This window comes from Engraulis encrasicolus, chromosome 20, assembly GCF_034702125.1.
Source record: "Engraulis encrasicolus isolate BLACKSEA-1 chromosome 20, IST_EnEncr_1.0, whole genome shotgun sequence".
In the NCBI taxonomy this organism is placed as follows: Eukaryota; Metazoa; Chordata; class Actinopteri; order Clupeiformes; family Engraulidae; genus Engraulis; species Engraulis encrasicolus.
In genome coordinates, this window is record NC_085876.1 from 44,803,245 (window position 1) to 44,824,380 (window position 21,136).

The 21,136-nt window shown below is 43.2% G+C and overlaps 2 protein-coding genes across 2 annotated transcripts in view; one reads left to right on the forward strand and one right to left on the reverse strand.

Annotated features, from left to right (window-relative positions):
- gon4la (gon-4 like a) overlaps positions 1–6,858 on the reverse strand; it is a 23,661-nt gene extending 16,803 nt beyond the window's left edge. The window contains exons 1-11 of the mRNA XM_063185087.1: positions 6,204–6,858; positions 5,902–5,994; positions 5,399–5,655; positions 4,970–5,044; positions 3,567–3,617; positions 3,259–3,309; positions 2,335–2,430; positions 1,743–1,853; positions 1,128–1,310; positions 466–558; positions 1–37 (exon numbers count right to left, since the gene is read on the reverse strand). The exon at positions 1–37 is cut by the window's left edge and continues 72 nt beyond it. Of these exons, the coding sequence (XP_063041157.1) occupies positions 1–37; positions 466–558; positions 1,128–1,310; positions 1,743–1,853; positions 2,335–2,430; positions 3,259–3,309; positions 3,567–3,617; positions 4,970–5,044; positions 5,399–5,655; positions 5,902–5,994; positions 6,204–6,438 (1,282 nt within the window). The 5' untranslated portion in view covers positions 6,439–6,858. The remainder of the gene's footprint in view (positions 38–465; positions 559–1,127; positions 1,311–1,742; positions 1,854–2,334; positions 2,431–3,258; positions 3,310–3,566; positions 3,618–4,969; positions 5,045–5,398; positions 5,656–5,901; positions 5,995–6,203) is intronic.
- A 10,104-nt stretch (positions 6,859–16,962) lies between these two features.
- cdcp1b (CUB domain containing protein 1b) overlaps positions 16,963–21,136 on the forward strand; it is a 38,737-nt gene continuing 34,563 nt past the window's right edge. Inside the window, exon 1 of the mRNA XM_063185089.1 lies at positions 16,963–17,315. Within this exon, the coding sequence (XP_063041159.1) occupies positions 17,240–17,315 (76 nt within the window). The 5' untranslated portion in view covers positions 16,963–17,239. The remainder of the gene's footprint in view (positions 17,316–21,136) is intronic.

The window sequence follows — 21,136 nt, forward strand, 5'->3', positions numbered from 1 at the left end:
AGACTATGTCGTAGAGGTCAGGGGTGAAGTCTGGCGCCTGGACAAGGATTCAAGAATTTTTATTTGTCATATGCAGGATTGTAAATGAATACCAGCCAACTGGACAAATGCTGGTGAAAATTCAGTTTGGCTGGCAGAAAAGACCAATTCACTAGCCATTTTGTTGTTATGACGTTTGGTATGAGTATTTTCAGCAAATAATGAATAGGCCCGCTGGCGACCTCATCTGCAGTAAAAGGCTACTCTAGGAGAGTTTAAAAACACTGTACTGTGCATGGACAGTAAGCTATCCTTATGTCAGATTTACCCTGCATGCATCATTTTCATTTTTCATTTGCTATATTTGGCCGTGATTTCATACAGCCAATACATACATACACACCTACATTTGTAGATCTGTTTTACAAGGGACAAAAATGATAGTTTTTTAGTTTAGTTGGCAACTCAGCCAATATGTGTGTGTACCTGTAGCTCCGCCTCCAGCTCCTGCAGGGGGACGTCCCTCAGGGGTCGCTTTGAGCGCGTGCGGCACGCCATCAGCCCTCCTCCACCCAGAGTCTGAGGAAAACACACACACACACACACACACACGTGCACACACATGCAAGCAACACACGCACACACACATCAACACCAGCAAACACACACATCAACACACGCACACACACATCAACACAAGCAAACACACACATGCTTTATCCTTCCTAGGACACAATTCAGCTTTCCCACCCTTCAGTAAAGTTGACATATATCAATGGGATATCCCCCCCAAGACCACTACATTGTTGTAATATAATGAAATAAACACATGAATGAGGTGTAGTATGTGTCTGCCACATGAGGTAAAGGATCATGTGTTTTAAACATGATTTAAAACAGTGAGTGTCTTTCTATGACAAAGATTAGGTCCATATCATCTTGGGATGAGTCAGTGTGTGTGTGTGTGTGTGTGTGTGTGTGTGTGTGTGTGTGTGTGTGTGTGTGTGTGTGTGTGTGTGTGTGTGTGTGCATGTGTGCGTGTGTGCGTGTGTGCGTGTGTGCGTGTGTGATGATGATGATGATAATGGTGCATGTGTGTGTGGATGATGATAATGATAATCATGATGAGTGTGTGTGTGTGTGCGTACCTGGTAGGGCTCCATGCAGTGTGAGTGTGAGCTGCATGCCAGTTCCTCGTCCACGGCGTGTAGCTTCTCCAAGAAGCTGCTCTCTCGCTCCCGATTGGCCACCGGGGGCTGGGGCGGGGGAGGGGGACCCATGGGCACCACCTCCACACGCAGGTGACGCGACCTCCGACCCACCTGACCCCCCTGGCACAGAGGTCGAAAGGTCAAAGGTTACATCTTCAGTAGCTGTGTGTGTGTGCATGTGTGTGTGTGCGTGTGCGTGTGCGTGTGCGTGTGCGTGTGCGTGTGCGTGTGTGTGTGCGTGTGTGTGCACGCGTGTGTGCGTGTGTCTGTGTGTGTCTGTGTCTGTGTGTGTCTGTGTTCACATGTTCGCATCAGGATTGACAGCTACCGCTACTCCCGGTTAGAATCTGTTAGGGTAGTTAGGACAAGCACCTGTGTGTGTGTGTGTGTGTGTGTGTGTGTGTGTGTGTGTGTGTGTGTGTGTGTGTGTGTGTGTGTGTATACTGTTGATGGTGTGTGTGTGTGTGTGTGTGTGTGTGTGTGTGTGTGTGTGTGTGTGTGTGTGTGTGTGTGTGTGTGTGTGTGTGTGTGTGTGTGTGTGTGCTGTTTTACCTGGTTAGAGGAGGTGTGTTTGTCGTCATCGCGCGGTCTGAGGGCTGCTCTGCTGCCGCGCGGGGAGGAGGCAGTACTCTCCAAATCACTCTCCAGAGCACTCTCCAGGGTCTATCACACACACACATATAAACACACGCGCACACATACCAACGCGCGCACACACACATATACACACACACATACACACACACACACACACGCACGCACACACACACACAAAATGTTCTTAGCAACAGCACTGCAGCCCATCTCAACATCACACACCACCCTTACAAACTCACATTCATACACATGCGCACGCTCTCTCTCTCACACACAAACACACACACACACACACACACACACACACACATACACACACACACACACACACACACACACACACACACACACACACACACACACACACACACACACACAAAACATCATACGCCCCCCCTTACACACAAACACACACACACACACATCAACACACACACACACACACACACACACACACACACACACACACACACACACACACACACACACACACACACACACACACACACACACACACACACACTCACACTCACACGCACACACACACCTCTTCGGCGGTCTCGTCCTCGTCGTCCTCATCAGGGCGGTATTCTTCATCTGAAGAGTCCTCCTCGTCCAGGGGGATATCCACAAACTGAGGAGCCTGGGGAGCGTTAGCATTACATTATTATCACACACACATCATTTACATTACTATACATGCATCACTACATTAGATCCTCGTCCAGGGGGATGTCCACAAACTGAGGATCCTGAGGAATAACACACTCATCACTCATTACATTATCACACACACATAACAATATAATATTATTATTCATGCAGCATCACTACATTAGTGGGATATCCACAAACTGAGGAGCCTGAGGAACAACACACACATCACGTCAACATTATCATTCCATTATTACACACACAACTCACTACTAGGGTGTATCAACTGGAGCATTCTTCCAAATGACTGTCCCTTTGCACAGATTTAGCTAAAAATGCCCATTCACTACAATTCAAACTTTCAAGTCTATTGTGCCACCCTTTAACATAAACACAACGTATTGTACAGCACTTTGGTCAGTTTGCACTTTTTATTTTAAAGTGCTTTATTACAAATAAAATTAGCTTACGCACTTAAGTTATGCCTATATCATTACATTATTTGTATCATTACATTAGTTTTATATAATTTGTAAATCATCTGTAATGTCTGTATTTATGGCATTTTTGCATACAAATACATTATTATTACATGATATACATATATTATATTATATTGTATTATATTATATTATATACACAATAATTATACACACATATATTATATTATATACAGTACATATATTATATTATATTACATTATATATGTGTACATTATTTCTTTATCATAATTATTATGCTATTCATATTTGATCCATCATGTGTTGTAGCTCTTATTGCAGAAGAACAACGATCTTAGACTGTGATTGGGCGGTACCTTTGTTTCACTTGGCTTTTTGATTGGTGAGATATTCCATGTAGGAATGACCTGAAATACAGACATCTTAAATAAGTATCATGCACATACATGTGTATACAAACGACGCACACGCATACTGTAAACACACACACACACACACACACACACACACACACACACACACACACACACACACACACACACACACACACACACACACACACACACACACACACACACACACACACACACACACACACACACACACACACACACACACAATAAAGTCAAACAGAAGTCCAAGCTATAGCCAGGTAGATACTCACCACTCCTCTCTCAACCACCTCCTTCAACTTGGAGCGAGTCATCTTTGGTTCCTAATAAAAACACACACACAGGTGGACATGTCATTCACACACACAAAAACTACATGCAAATGTATCTAACACACTTAAACACACACAATGCAGCCGGATTGAGGTGAGGTGAGGTGGAAATCCAGTTTGAGTAAAAATGCCATTTTGACCTCCCAATATTTTGTCTTCTAGTGTAGCATTTCCCATCCTATTTTGTCTTGTGTTCCCCCTTAGCCCTTTTTATCATGCCATGAGTAGTGCAACCCAAGTCATGCCCTACAACAGGCGTCACCAACGTGATGCCCGCGGGCACCAAGCAGCCCTCCTGGAGCTTCTGATGTGCCCACGAAGGATGTTAGTAAACAGTGATGACTACAAGATTTTAGTCACAGTTAATGTTTTTCTTAATTTAAATATGAGATTATTTCTTTATGACCTATAAGCAAATTATCATTAAATCATAGTGTGATTAGGAAGGATGTCAAGACATCAGTAGAGGATTTTTAAAAATACAAGTAGCCCTCGGGTAGCTCTCAGTAGCTCTCGAGTAGCCCTTGGTAGCCCTCGAGTAGCCCTAAGTAGCCATCAGTAGCCCTCAGTAGCCCTCGGTAGCCCTCGGGTAGCTCTCAGTAGCTCTCGAGTAGCCCTTGGTAGCCCTCGAGTAGCCCTAAGTAGCCCTCAGACCCAGAAAGGTTGGGGACCCTGCCCTACAATATCTCTTTCTCTACCCTCACCGGACTGCTCCATACATTTGCAAATGTTTCCACATACCCCCTGAAGTTGACCCAAGTACCCCTTGGTGATATGCGTAACCCTACTGTAGTTGGGTACCACTGTTCTAGCACAAGCAGGGCTGGATTATCCATAAGGGCCAGTGGCACAGTGCCCAGGGGCACCAGCCATTTTTGACCAGTAGAGGTGCACCGAAAATTCGGCCGCAGAAAATATTCGGCCGAAAACGCAAAAAAAAAAAAATCTTTCGTTTTTCGGCCGAAAGCCAATTGAGTGGCCGAATAGGAGGCCGAATAGATAATGAATTGAAAATAAAAAAAAACATTTATTGCATTTATTGCAAACCGTAGATTTAAGCAATATTTTAAAATAGTGAAAAATCTAACTTTTGATAACTTTTGACTAAATTGTAATATTCGGTTTCGGTATTCGGCCAAGTGATTAATTATTATTCGGTTTCGGTTTCGGCTACAAATTTTCATTTCGGTGCACCTCTATTGACCAGTGAGGGGGCACCACAGGACACAAACTTAACTAATATTGTTTATAAAGGGGGCACAACAGTGAGGTATAGTGCTAAGAGGCACCACATTGGTGTGTGTGTGACTGACTGTGACAACAAGGATACTGTGACTACTCACAAACACAGGCACGGGATCGGTCTCATTGATGGCAGCTTTCATCATGGCCACCACGTGCTCATTAGTGATCACTTCCTGTGGAGTGGAAAGCACACAAAGTTTAAAGGTTAAAGACATTTCTCATTTAAATTGAATTGAATTTATGTCCTATCAAGCACTTTTAGGACCACATACCAGCAATTCACACAACTAGCAGATAGGATATTGACAAGTTCAATCACAACAAATAAGTCGAATTGCTCAGAGCTAACAATTTACGGAAAACAGGAAAACTTCTTAGGCGACCTTCAATACTCAGGTAGTGTAGGTCGCTTTTGATGTACACACAGCTTTAGGCAGTAAAATTTGAAATTGGGAGGGTCATTTGGAATATGTGGCACTGGATTGTAAACGAATGCGTTCAGGTTGCCCAAGACCATTTATACCCACATGTATGATGCTGCGGACGTTGGCAGAGGTGAGTCTGTGCTGCCGAGATTTGCTCTCCAGGTCCCGGTCCAACCCACTGTCTATCTCCACCTCCTCCTCCTCCTCCCGGGTCTCCCGCTGCACCTCCTCCTCCTGAGAGGAAGAACCACCACCACCTCCTCCTCCTCCTCCTCCTCCTCCTCCATGACCAGATGCTCTTCCTCTCCTCCCCACAACTCCTTTTCTCCTAGTGCTGCTGCTGCTTCCTGGCCCCTCACCTGAAAACAGCATAGAAATGACAGATTGCAACACACAGTTATATACCAATGAATTAGCACACACACACAGCTATAAGCAAATAAATAAACACACATGCACCTTCACACACTGGCACGGACACACACAACTATAAGTAAATAAACACACGCCGATAAGCAAAACACACACAGCGGTAAGAGAACACAGACGCAAGCATACACAGACGCACACAAACCTGTGAAGCCCACACGCACGCACACACTCACCAAGAGTGATGACCAAGTCCTGCTCCGTCGTGTCCTCGTCTGAAAATCCTTTGACAGGACTTTCGGCCTGGTAATGATCTCCATGGGTAAAAGCTGCATTTGCACCCACATACAGAGCGAGAGAGAGAGAGAGCGAGAGAGTGAGAGAGAGAGCGAGAGAGAGAGAGAGAGAGAAATTATGCATGGCGATTCATTGTTCCCCAAACATACACTGACTTTCCATAACTGTACATGTGCATCTACAACACACACACACACACACACACACACACACACACACACACACACACACACACACACACCTTCAGGGCTGGATGTCAGACTGTGGCCCAGCAGTCTTGGGGAACGCCTCCATGGCTGTAGGTCTACCTCGGTTTCTTTGACGGGGGTAGCATGGGTTTTGTTTACCAAGGTTGTTGGAGACGGGGCATCTTCTGGTAGAATCGTTCCACACTCATTTCCCGATGATTTCAAGCTTTTCGCTCGCGTGGGACATGCCTTCAGAACCCCGGCTCTGCGCTTCCGAGGCTGACTCATAATTCTCGGCTAGGTGTCTGGACAGTAAGCGGTTAAACAACACAGGATCACATCTGGACCTTCACAGCCAACCCTCCTTCCTTCTCAGAACTTGAGGGCTTTCCAACAGCCCAGAAGTGTTTGACTTTCTGGCTGGCTAGTACTACGAGTCGCACTTGTCTGCTTCATCTGTCATATGCCAGAAGCTTATCATATGAAACTGTGGGGAAAGCCTGTCAATTGCCCACCAGCAAGCTAGCATTAGCGGGTAATGAGGAAGCTTGCGTTGCCCTCTCTCTATGTGCTACTTGGGTTTTATGTTATTAATAACTAGAACATTCTGCGGTGCTTCCATGTTCACTATAGAAAACGTATGTAAACATACCCGTCATCTGCTGCTCTCAACACAGACGGCTTGAAGCGGCCGCAGCCGACGCGCAACCCTTTCAAACTGCAGAAAGTAGCCGGGTGTTACAGTAAAATGTGCCCGACCTGAAAAATGCAGCAGTGGAACCCATGAGAAGGGTCCGAGAATAAACATCTGTTCTTTGAATCAGGACATAATAATACTTTTTTAAAAATCCCGATAAACCAACCAAAACACTAGGCCTATTGTAAAAATAGTTTGGTGTATTAGTTAAAATGAATGAATGTGCGTGTGTACTTACATTTTCTTCCTAGGTCACATGCAGTGATGTACCCGAACGCGTTCAATGAACGAAAGTTCATGAACGAGTTCATATTTTGAGCGAACGTGAACTGAACGGACAGTATTTTCTAGATGATGAACGAACTATGAACGCGTTCATCTGGAGCGTGAACGTGAACGTTCATTAGTTCTTCATTCCGTTCATTCCGTAGTTACCAGATTTCATTAATATTCCTGCAGAAACCGCTACTGAACACAATGTCAGAGAGTCTAATATTATTTCTTATCCATTCTCTCTGACAGCTTCAGACACCATTCTCTCCGACTGTCTTTAGTCTCGTGCAAAGAGGCGGGACCAAGTAAACAGCAGGCATCGCTCTACAAGTCAGAGCGGCCAGTGTAGCAACCCAATGTAAGTAGGCTGCCGGATGTGAGTGCCCGGATATCCGCCCGAGTATTTGCATGCATTTGCATTCATTTCCACCATCGGGAATGCTTTGCGGTACCACTGCTACCCGATGTGAGTCGCGCTGCGTCGCCGGACTGTCCCTTCAATAATTGTAGCCTACCGTAACAACTCAGCCTCGGCCCCCGCCGCAAATATCCACCACACCACCACGGGTCCTCCGGTGTTGTGACCGTTTAGGATCTTTTTCATATCCAATACTTGCACATTAAGAGTGACAATTCCATCATGAATGTTTAAACGATATGTGCGAATGCAGTCATGTTGAATTTAGGGTGGCCAAACCATGCCATGTCATGAAGAACGTGCATCACATTATTTAAACAGCTCGTGTAAACAATTATCCTGAGTGTCCGTGTCTTTTTGGATATCGGAGGATTGATGAGCAAAGAGATGGAAGAGAAATTAGTTGTGCGCGCGCACACACCTCTGCACAATATTCACCGGACACGAAGCTGGCTCCAATATTTCAGCGTCCCGTTCGATTATGTACTGCTTTTAAGTTTACATAACACAATCAAATGAATAGGCTATGTCTAAATTATAGGCTCTAGTCTCCAATGTGCCTAGTTTCACGTGTTGTTGGCATCACCAAATAATCTGCACAATATGCGGCATAACTTTTCGAGTGCTACATTTAGACCGGGTAAAGTATCGAGCATGGTCTGTCCCTTCAATAATATTAAGAGTGTCCCGTAACAACTCGGTCTCGGCCCGCGCCGCAAGTATCCTCCACCACAAAGGTCCTCTGATGTTGTGACCGTTTTAGGATATTTTCATATAATAGGCTACAGAAATAAGAGCGTGCGCGCGCCTCTGACTGTATCTAGACACGGAGGAAGAATGGCTCCAATATTTATATTCAGCGCCCAGTTTAATTCTGCACTGACACTTTTAAATGTACATGGCACAATCAAATGAGTAGGCTATGTCTAAATGTACTAGGCAGGCTCTAGTCACCAATCTGGCTTTGTTGTTTCGGTAACACCAATAATAATGGCACAATATGCGGCATGGTTTCGCGTGTTGTTTTTGCACCACCAAATAATAACTAGGCCTACACAATGTGCGGCATAGCTGCTGTTTTCTAACTCAGAGAGAAGGCTATGCCCAGATAGGCCTATTCTTTTTAACTTGTAGGATATCCTGATGTTATGTTTCACTAATGTAAGAAGTAAAACTCAGAAACTCTCCGAGTGCTAGCTACATTTAGACTGGGTAAACTCGTGACTTTAATGGCTTCCGAAACGGGGTATTCCAGTGTCTGTGACAGTGTATCTATTTTAGACTATAGTCTTGTGCAAAACTTTTTATTTAACATTGCGAATGGGCAGGATGATTTGTTAGACACGCACGTGCTTCAGAGCAGCTAGAACTGTGCAAGGTGACTGCTGCAGTTTTCAGCTCAGTCCTCCTGGATAATAAAAACAAAATAATGCCGACGAGAAAGTAACGCCGTTGTCTTTTGATGGATTCCCTTTGGGTGCCCGGTTGAGACAGTTTAATTTTCACACCCAAATCAATTCGGTTTTAAGTTATGATTTCATTTTTTTATTTTATTATTATTTTGATGTTATTGGTCACCGGGCCTATTATTTTGATTGGGAGATCAAGGAACTCTCCGGCGTCGCCGAAACGGCGATGTGCTGTGGGCTCTTTATGCACGGCACCTAGGCCTATGTCCCTTCCATCTTCAGTCAGACTCAAATCGGACCAAACTCAAGTAGCTGAGGTTAAACTGTCGTAAATACACGACCGGAATCGAGTAGCTGAGGTAAAATAGACGTAAATACTCGGGCGGATATCCGGGCACTCACATCCGGCAGCCTACTTACATTGGGTTGCTACACGGCCAGCAACCAGCCAGCAGTGTGCGAGTTTTCTGATTTCCGGCAGAGACGGTCTTATATGAGACGAATCACTCATGAAACCTTCCATAGGAATGAACGAGAGCATTTGGCTACGCGAACATGGCGTTTGCCGGCTTCACTCCCACCTGTCCGGTAACGAGAGCCAATTGCTTGCTGAGCTGCGCTGTCACTTATCCAATCGTCTCGACGCCTCGACGCAAGTGCAAACGTAAACCTTTACGACTGCTCGTACCTAATCGGTTTGTTTGCTGGCGGCCATGTGGTTTGTTTGCCGTCCGTGGAAACTTTATTGTGAATTGGGCAGAGAGCGCAACTCGACCATTAATCACCTTTCTGCGCCAATCCAAAATGCAGGTGCAAGACAAAGGGACAGATATAATCACGGAAACAAAACCGGCCGTGTGCATACATGTGCACACCCGTTGTGGTTCTTATGGTTGAAAACAAATAAGTAAGAAAAAGCAAAACGGGAGCAAGTCTGCAAGACATTCAACTTTGATCAGTTTAGCTTTTCTTCGGCTATATTTTTCACCGTTAGTCATAGCTATTATCAGTTTAGGCAACAACATGATATCACAGTTTAAAACACCAATTTATTCAATAGCCTATTTTTTATTTTTTTTTTACTGATGAGCAGGGACGACCATTGTGCTTACTGCTTTGGCTATCAGAAAATAAATCCAGTGTCTTTTCTGTACGATGACCTGAGAATGGATGCCCGTTTGACAGCCGGCCGGAAGAGGTGAAATCCACGCAACTTGCTCCCACCTGCCGCAAAACAGAACGTTGTCGTGGAATGTGGCGCATGCGCAGATCAAAAATAGCATAAAGAAAAACGCTGTTTTAAAGCGTTACTTTCATGTTTCGGTCATTCTAAGACTGCCATTTAACCCAGTTTTTCATTGTGATTCCAACCATATGAGTTGTGTATCGCTGTGTTGTCCCACTGTCACACAACATTATTTCCCCCATTCATTCTAATATACCCCATCACTGACTAATCTCAAATAGTCAGTTTGAGGCGTAGCCAAGATGGCCGCCGAGTGATGGGACTTATGGGAACAGACTTTGTTTCCGGTGACTTTTTAGATTAACGCCTCTAGCGACCGTCTTCTGGGCGTTCGGAATAAGTGTGGAGTGCTCTCGCTTCACTATTTAAGCTAAAATGCGCCGCGCGCAGCACCAGCAACAAGAGAAAGCTTCCTGCTGGCATGTTGCAGGATGGCAAATTTTGCGCATGAGACAGAGAACAACAGTGCAGGAAAACGTTAGTCCACGCACCCGATCAGTCCATACAGTAACAGAAAAGAAGTGAAATCGCTTAGCACACAGTGTCTAAAGTTTAAAGTCAGGCTAGCCTAGTAGTCCTTTGGAGTGTTTGTTGTTTAGACTCTAAACAACAAACACTCCAAAGGACTACTAGGCTAGCCTGACGAGCCAGGCTACTACTAGGCCTAGGCTACTGATAAACCACTCTTAATGCAAAACTAAAATACAGTAGACTAATATCTAACAATCTCATTGTTAAAACTAATTTAGGCTTTAGGCCTACACTTTTTTCAACATGGGGGGTGAGCAATGAACTAGTAGAAAATGTACTTTCCCAACACTGCAGAAAACACAGTTAAGGACTAAAGGCCTACTCTCTATTAGGCTACTAATAATAAACCGCTGCTCTAATGCACAACTAAAATATCGTTATATCCAGCAATGTCATTGTTAACATTAATTAACCCATTAAATAATGGCTATCTGTGAAGCATTTATATGGGCTTTTTGATGAATTTTGATTTTTTTTAAATTTATTTTTGGGGGGGGGGATGAACTGAAATGAACTAGTTCATTTATTTTGTGAACTATGAATGAACTAGTTCATTTTGAAAAAAATATGAACTATGAACGAACTAGTTCATTCTGAGAGCTGTGAACTTGAACTTGAACTAGTTCACGTACAAAATGAACTTTCCCAACACTGGTCACATAACTGTGAAACACGACATAGTCTAATATAGGCCTAATATAGGCCTACATTATTTAAAAAAATAAAAAATAAAATAAAAACCATCACATATCAACCAAAGCACTATTATGAAAATTGAGTGTAGTGATTGCCATATGAATGTGTCTAGGTACCATGACTGTGAAACAGGACACAATAATACATTCATTGACAGCTTCCCTGGGGGTAATGGTAGGCCTGAGTGTGTGTGTCAACAGTGTAGGCCTATGCCGCAGGGATGCACCGATAGGCCTACCGATATTGTTGGGACCAGATACCTGCTCATCATACTCATCATACTCATTCATCAAACACTTGCTTATACCAGGCACCCATACTGCTATTATACGAAACAATGCAACATGTCCTCACGTTCTGTTGACTTGAAAGCAGCATGGAAAAAAGTGCTGCCTACATAACGATTTAAATTAAATACGGTACATGGAAATTGACACACACACAAAAAAACACAGGTGGAAAAAGCAAGGATATGCATTTATTTTCATAGCATGTTGGGGGCAAAAGTATCGACACTCTGTATCAATCAGCAAGTACAGAAGTAAATACTCATATCGGTTTAAAAAAATAAAATAAAAAAGTATATTGTGCATCCCTATGTATGTGGTGTGTGTGTGTGCTTGGGGTAGTGGCAATGGCACGTGTGTGTGTGTGTGTGTGTGTGTGTGTGTGTGTGTGTGTGTGTGTGTGTGTGTGTGTGTGTGTGTGTGTGTGTGTGTGTGTGTGTGTGTGTGTGTGTGTGTGGGTGGATGTGTGTGTGTGTGTGTGTGTGTGGATGTGGATGTGAGTCTGTGGGTGTGGGTGTGGGTGTGGGTGTGGTAGTTCTGCCCTGGGATTGAAAATCTTTTTTTGTGTGTGTCTTTTTCGACTTTATTGATGAGAGGACAGCAGGAGAGGTAGACAGAAAACGAAAGGGAGAGAGACAGGGAGGGGTCCGCAAATGACCCGGGCCAGAATGGAAATTGAGTCACCGGCATGGCAGCCCAGTGCCCTACTGTTAGAGCCAGGGGCAGGGCTAGGGATTGAAAATCTCAATATCGTTTCAATACTATTAATTCCAGTGTGTCTCGTGAGCTGCCTGCAACATGTTTGTACGGTAATCATAATTACAATTACAACCAGCAGGTTTATAATTGTGAATTCATTGGTTGGCCTAACTAATTTGGCTATAAGATGCACCTGTACATACATTACGACCAGTGGTGTAGTCTAAGTAGAACGTGGGTATGCGGAGTACACCCACTTCTAAATTTCAGGGATTTCAGTATACCCACTTAAAATTGATTGATCCATTGTTTTGAATAGCGCAATTATATACAATATACTCACTTCAAAAAATGCTCAAATATACAGTATATCCACCATAAAAAAGTAGACTACACCACTAATTACGACTGCATATTCATTCCAAGTCTGCAGTTTGCTCAGGGATGGATGATGACTCCATAGGCCAGGGGTGGAGAACCTATGTCTCGAGGGCCGTTTGCAGCCCTTTAGGCCGTTTTATCCGGCCCCCAATATAGTTTTTATGTTATGCAGCTTCACAAGAAGTATGACATATTTTGTAAAGGAAACAAAGAAAATTCATTTACAATACAACCAAGTTATATTTAGGGGACCTAGAGAAGGAAGAGTCTGTTTTAAAGGTGGCTTCCTTCAATATAAGCCTCAAGTGCTGGGAGAAATCTTGGTTTGTGTTCAAAATACGGCCCTCTGAGGACTTTTACAGCCCTCGGATGAATTTGAAGTGGCCCCTGGAATGAAAAAGGTTCCCCACCCCTGCCATAGGCCCTAGTGCTGCCACCCAGGGCTGGTCTGGCCATCTGGCATACCGGGCATTTCCCGGTGGGCCCTGCACCCTCGTGGGCCCCTATTTTCAGACATGTTTAAACAAAAACAAAAAGTCTGAAAACAGGGGCCCAAGAGGGTGCAGGGCCCACCAGTGAGTCAGTTCTTCAATTCAATTCAATTCTTTTATTAAGGGATAGCCCCTTGAGATGTTCCATCTCTTTTTCGAGGGGGTCCCTATAAACATCAAAAACATACATTACACACAGTCACACATCCACATCAGAGCTCTTCATCACTACAGGCTAAGCAGTCCAACGTCTCTACCTCAAATAGATTTATGGGAAAAAACACAAAAAAAATACATTTGTATAACACTAAAGAGAAATGATAAATAAAAGACAAATAAAGGACTCAGGAGAAAACCACAGTTGAACCCAGGTACTAAAGCAGGCGTATAGACTTTTTTGTTGTTGTAAGTCAACGACCAAGAAAGCAAGTGCACTGGTCACATGAATGCAGAAAACTTAGTAAGGATGATTTAAAGAGAGGAAAATATGAAATAGATCTCAATGAGCTGGGTAATCTATTCCAGTCAGAAGGGGCTTTAAATTTGAAGGCACGCCTTCCTATTTCCTTAGATATGCTTGGCACAGAAAAAAACAAATGATCAAGATGTCTAAGTCCATGAGTGGACCTATATGGATTTAAATAGTTGGGTAAATAAGATGGATAATTAAAGAAATAGCATTTATAGATAAACTGAAGCCAGTGTAGTTGCCTTCTGGTCTTGGGTGATAAGAGATTCAGTTGCTGATACATGTGACAATGGTGGGTAAGGTATGGACATCTCAATACAAATCGACAGAGGCTGTTGAAAGCAACATTTAAAGATTTGAGGTTTGATTCCGTTGTATTCATATACACAATGTCAGCATAATCAAGAATGGGAAATAAGAGCTGTGTTACAATTCGTAATCTGATCTGTGGAGTGAAACAATTTATAGAGCGATATAAGAGACTTAGATTGAAGTTAATTTTCTTGACAACAGAGTCAATATGTGACTTGAAGGAGAGATTTGAGTCAAGCAGTAGGCCCAGATATTTAAATTCTTCCACATTCTCCATAAGTGTATCATCTGCAAACCTTATTGACAGAGTATGATCTTGCTTATAGCGGGTTGACCTATTGTCAAAAAGCATACTGTAAGACTTAGTTTTATTAAGTATTAGCCCATTTGCATTGAACCACTTTTGAATGTCGTCAAAGTCTGATTGCAATGAGGATTCAATCAAATTAAAATCACGTTTAGCAGAATAAATAACTGTATCATCAGCATACAGCAAGATATTACAGTTGGAGCATACATTTGGAAGGTCATTAATGAATATAGAGAACAAAAGAGGGCCTAAACATGAACCTTGCGGAACACCATTTTCCATGACTGTGTACTGAGAAAAACAGCCGTTGAAAGCCACAGACTGACGTCTTAAGTGAAGATATGAATTAAACCAAAAAAGTGACTGCTTACACAGACCAATATTCTGCAATTTATCAAGGAGTAGATAGTGATTGACTAAATCAAAAGCCTTGGTAAGATCAATAAATATTGCTCCAGTAGGCATGTTATTGTCTAAAGATGATGCAACATCATTGACAAACTTGGTGAGGGCAGTAGTGGTAGAGTAGTTAGGTCTGAAACCTGATTGCATATCAGAAAGAACAGAAAAGTCATTGACATATTTAAATAATCGTTTAAAAATAACTTTTTCGAATATTTTTGCCACAGTGCTAATAATTGAAATTGGTCTATAGTTATTGGGGTCAAGTGGATCACCACTTTTATGTATAGGCGTTACTCTAGCATTCTTCCACATGGCTGGAACTTCAGACGTAGATATGGATAAATTAAATAAATAGCATAGTGGAAATGCCAGGATGTGGGAGGCAATCTTAATAAACTTCATTTCAAGACCATCAGGACCAGCACCACCAGATTTAGTATCAGAAATAGCCTGCTGTACTTCCGTAGGAGTTATTGTAGTTAGTGTGAAAGAAGTATTGGCTACTGATGCATTTACAGGATTAGAATGAACTAAATTAGATGGACATAATTTGCTTACAGAAGAAAAGTGCTGGTTAAATGCATCAGCCACAGAAGCAGGATCACTAATAATCATATCATTTACACGTAGTGATGGAGGAGAACTCATAACAGATTTATTCAATAAGCTATTAAGTTTTTTCCAAAATTGTTTTGGATTAGTGAAGTCATTAGACAATGCTGTCTTATAATAATTCGATTTTGCATTCCTCGTTTTCACAGTGCAAATATTACGCAACCTCTTATATTCAGCCCCATCAGCCATATCTTTTGTTGACTTGTAACGCTTCCAGGCCTTGTCCCTCTCCTTAAAGAGATGTAACAGGTCACCATCAATCCATGGTAAATGTCTGCCCTTGACCTTCACTGATACCCATGGTGCATGTTTGTCAATCACTTTAAGAACCTCTGAATGAAAAAAATTCCAGGCATCCTCAACATAGGGAATAAGTTCTAACCTAGACCAATTAATATTCAGCAAATCATGAATGAAATAATCTTCAGAAAAGTTTTTATGTCGTCTTACCTTAATTATTTTAGATGGCAGTCGTGGTAATCTTATTTTCCACACACAGAAGATAACTGAGTGGTTCTGCACCGCTAATAATGAGGGGGCCCTTTAATCCAAAAGTGCCCGGGGCCTATTTGTCCCCCAGTCCAGCCCTGCTGACACCTGTTACTTTCCTGGACAATGAATGAGGCATACCATTGCATAGAAGCAAAAAGGTCGCTTTAGTTGGAAATATCCATGAGTTTTCAGGAGGTGGCAACCCTACTAGGCCCCTTGGCTAGACAGCAGGAAAGGCTCATAAAAGTTGGCCGCCATGGGGTATAAGGTGATGGAGATACAGGCATAGGATTACCTCTATATACACTTGACTTGATTTGAAGGTCCTGTTTGAAACAAAGAAACAACAATAACAAACAAATAGGCTATTCAAAGACTGAATCATAAAGTTTTTTTTAACACAGCCTATCTTGGCACATGAGGAGTCCCAATGGTGTGAATGACAGAGACCAAACACTCAATATTATTCCTTCTCTAGAGAAGAAATGTGATGCATTTTAGCTGTCTTATCTCCATAGTGCATTGTGGGTGTTTGTAGACTGTAGGAGAAACCTGTCATCCCCATCGCAGAGCAACAAGAAGTTGCCTGCAGACGTTTTACGCCTCTCTCTCTGGAATGCAGCTGTCAATGGGCGTGTGGAGACAAGGGAAAACTCCATAGTATTTTTTTTCAGGCATTGTCAACAGGGGTATCATCAGCGCTGACCTCGGCGCACAGCAGATCCCAAAGCGTTACTTCTAAACGCCTCATCTTGCTACTCTCAGTGAAACTTTCTGTCTGACTTTCTCCCACTATGTTTTTGCATGCTTGCATTCCCTTTCAATCTGGTCCTCACCATAAGCTTTAGTTTTCTGTATTTGAAGACTGAACAAATTGGGTATTTGGATGAACTGCCAACAGTGGTGGGGGATGCTTTGCGCGCGCACCCACATGGCAAAAATTGGTTTATGATCCTTCATGGATTAATTGAATTAGTCAGCCATGCTCTTGTCCACCACATGGCGTTTCGTGTTGTCAGTAGTCTACCCAAGGACTCCGAAACGGTTACGGGTCTCTGTTGTGGTGCGCCCTTTACGCGCAGACTTCATATGGAACCTCAACCTACAGTCAGTGAACCAGACGCGTAGTTGTGTCAAGTTTCGACAGGTACAAGTGCACGCCCTTTTCGCTGGCGAAACAGGTAATATCAGGAAGTGTTAGTGCGGTGACATTAGGCTACTGCTCTGCCATAGAAGGTAATCAAGCGTGGCGTCCTTCAATATGAATGTTCCTTTGATCCACGAATTCTATTGGAGTTAGCTTTTTTCCCGACCTGTTGTTGTTTGGGCTCTGATATACAGTAGCCTATCTCTCCAACATGCGCTACTTCTGCGTCGTTTGGATTGAGGTCCTGCTCCTCGGACTGGTGTTGACGCCCGCCACGGTAATGTCAGGTGAGAGATCAACAATTCCAGTTCATCCAGATATTTTTCAAAGCGTGGACATTTTGTGAGCTATTTCTTTGCATTAACACAGCGTGTGTTTGTAGCCTACTCTAGTGCGTGTGTAATTGTCACGCTTCATTCTAGAATTTGGCAGCAAAGCAGCACCAAACAAAGTCAGTCTTTTTAGAAAAACAAGTTTTGCTTGACGTTTTGCATGCGTAATGATTGATAATAAACAGTCGTTGGGTGGTATGTTTTGCTTTGTTTTTTTTTGTCATTGCATTGGATTTTTAATTGTAGTTAAAAAAAATGTTTAAGTACAGCCCTGGCCAGTTAACATAAGTTAACCCAGATTTGTTGCATTCACGGTGCGCTTTTGGACGAAGAACAACGACGTTTGGGAGCCGAGGTCCATTAATCATTAAGCAACAATATGTCACCAACGAATCCAGGCCGTTGTGCAGTCAGCCCAGCAAGTGTCAAAAATCTTGCCAGCCCACTTGTCTGAAGGCAGGCCACTCTCACTCCCATTCTTATCTTGACTCAGCGTTTTGTCTGCCTGACCACTCGTCCGTTTGCTTTATCATAGTCACAGGGCAGGTTGACCGAATTCTGACTGACGCCCACTACAACATGCTACATGTAGGCCCTATATGTTGTATGTGCTGGCCTATTACACTCATGTAGGCCTAGAACTAGGCTGTTCTTGCACCACACAGTCATAAGAGAACACTGTCATGTATACTAACTTGATCTATGACACCTCTTGGACATAGGCTACCTGTGCTTTTCCCAGGGGGGGGGGGGGGGGGGCTACTAACACAGAGAATGTGTAGTATATAGGCATGAATCCTTTGGTTTCCACTGCTACGAGTGGCCATAGACTCTTACCCACTTGCAGTGATGAAAATCAAAGGGTTTTCCTCTAGCCATGGGGCTCTTTGTTGTGGGTAGCCTATGTTCTGGCGTGAGAACTGAAGAATGGACAGACTATGCCCTGAAGTGTAGCCATGATGGTCTACATACAAGGAGGACCCAGTGGGTGTTTTGATCTCAATCTTACACTTTCTCTCACTGTCCCCTCTCTACTCACAGAGGGGCTTTCTTCCTGTGGTGCAAACTTCATATTTTCCTTCCTGATATTTTATTGTTTCGTCAAGAGAACCAGTTAGTAGATATCTGCCCTACAAAGCAAAANTGAGTCAGTTGACTTTAAAATGATGCTGCAATCCAGTATATGTGTTTTTTGGGATATTACTGAAATGTGACAGTTTTGTTATTTTATATTACCACCCTTTTTCCAAATCAATAATTTTATTTATCTGTAGACTTTGATATATATGGCATTACAGTTATAGTTTGTCATTTTAAACAGCAATGCAGTTACTGCCTTTTTGCTTTGTAGGGCAGATATGTTGTTGTCATTGTCTCATCTGAATGAGACTCAGTGTTGCCAGATGTACGATAATTATCATATTTGTACCATAATTTTGTCCATTTTGTCCTCTGTATGATAAAAAAAACATGATGTACAAGTTGTCATTCAGTTCATTTAGATGCCTTGAGACAACCATTTGGGTCTTCTACGGTAATTCCCTCCCAAAATGCCCCAAAAAACAATAATTTTGAGGTTTTGGTATGATAATACAGCATTTTCCATCTCTGGCAACACTGATGAGACTGTAACCGTTAACTGAGAAGATATCAATACTAATACAATAGCAGCTAGCAGAATGTTATTACACAAGGAACAGAGAAAAATGTATTGCTACAATAGCTTCAGTGTGTGGAGAACAGTTTGAGGGCATCATTTCTTCTACATGTATATCTTCCGCAAAAAAAATATCAACTGATTTTGGAAATGGAATTCATTGTTAATGCTCGTACTTGGTGGTCTTGTTTGGAAACATGAAAGTGAAAGCCCACCTGGGAAACTCTAACTCCCATTGGCATTGTGACGCAGCACTCAGCACACAAGAGCACACGGCACACAACTAATTTGCATTTGTGCCTCACCAATGTAAGGGGGCAGCCCCCTATGGCACCCGAAAGGGAGTTGTGTGGCGGGACGGCACCATGCTCGGGGTACCTCAGTCATGGAGGAGGATGGGGGAGAGCACTGGTTAATTACTCCCCTCCGCCAACGGGTCGGGTGGGGTCGGGTGTCGAACTGGCAACCTTTGGGCTACAAGTCTGACGCCCTCACCCCTTACCCATGACTGCCCTATTGTATAAAGTGGATCAAAATGGATCCTTTATTCATCAAGGAGCCAGTGGAGATGCTGGGGTGATGTGATGGAAAGATGGAGTTTTGGTGATGTCACAGGCAGCTGAATTCTGGCTGAATTCTGGAACAGTTCGAGTTCAGGAGGGGATTACAGTAGCCGATTAAGTATAGAAGGACAAAAAAAACCTCTGCCTTTTTATTTAATTAGAAGATGCAAGGTTTAGCCAGTGGTTACCATTACCACCTCCGCTACCTGGTTCAATTGTTACTCAACTTAAAAAAAAAACTCTGTCCTAATCCAAACCATTTCTAGCCATTAATATTATTACCCCCACCTTAACCGTGCCCAGTGCCCACTCACTCACACATGGCATGCTGTTCACACACGTCTCTGCTGAAATGAATGAAGGTCCAGCTGTTTCAATATTGGCTCCTTTTGATTGGCCTCTGCTGAAGGCTGTGATAAAGCCAGTGATGATGATGATGATCACTGGTGAATTGTATATCCTGTTACCCAATGAGGACACACTGAGCAAGAGGAAGTGTGTGTATGCTTGTGTGTGTGTGTGCTTTCTGCTAGTTATTAGTCACAAAGGTGTGTCCCGGGTTACCTCACAAGGATGTTGAAAATGATGATGTTTGTCAACACCAAGCACTGTTTCAACAGTATGCTTGTGTGGTTTTGTTGTGCGTGCGTGCGTGCGTGCCTGCGTGCCTGCGTGCGTGCGTGTGCGTGTGCGTGCGTGCGTCTGCATGGTTGATTGCATTGCAGCATGATTTCACATGCATCATGGTGCGTGTTTATTTGTGTCTCTGTTGTGTCAGATGAAGATGGTTTGATGAGGCATTGGGCCATATCATTGTGAACCTTCTTGCAGCTGAAGTGTGAAGGAGTGCTTATCCACTAACATGTCCAGAGCTCTAAATTAACACCAGCCAACTGGCCAAATGCTGGTGAAACTTCAGTTTGGCTGGTAGAAAAGACCAACTTACTAGCCACTTTGACCCATTAGTGAGTGTGTGTTTGGCAGGTAAAATTAGCATCTATTAGCCATTTTGGCTGGTGATGAAAAAAGTTAATTTAGGGCCCTGAACATGTCTATTGGATTAGTAAACCTTGTCATTATATTGTAGATCATTATGTTGTGGTCTGTGTCCTTTTAAAATACATATCTCTATCTCTATCTCTCTCTCTCTCTCTCTCTCTCTCTCTCTCTCTCTCTCTCTCTCTCTCTCTCTCTCTCTCTCTCTCTCTCTCTCTCTCTCTCTCTCTCCCCACCCACCCACTCTGGAGTACCAAAACTCAATTGGCTAAGGTGTCGTACCATAGATCCAGGGACCTGGGTGCGAGTCCGACTCCCAAATCATATCCTGATCCTTCCCCATCTCTCTCCTAGTCATTTCCTGCCACGCACTGGCTGCTGTGTCTAAATGAAGACATAAAAGCCCCCTGAAAGTATTGTTGCCTTTCTCGCTTGCACACTCCCTCTCCCTCTCCCTCTCCGGCTAAGTGTTCCAGAGTTGTTGAAAATGAGGAAAGCATGCGTTTGAGCAATCATCATTTCCGCTCAAGTTCAGACATGCGAGTGTCAGCGGCTGCTCG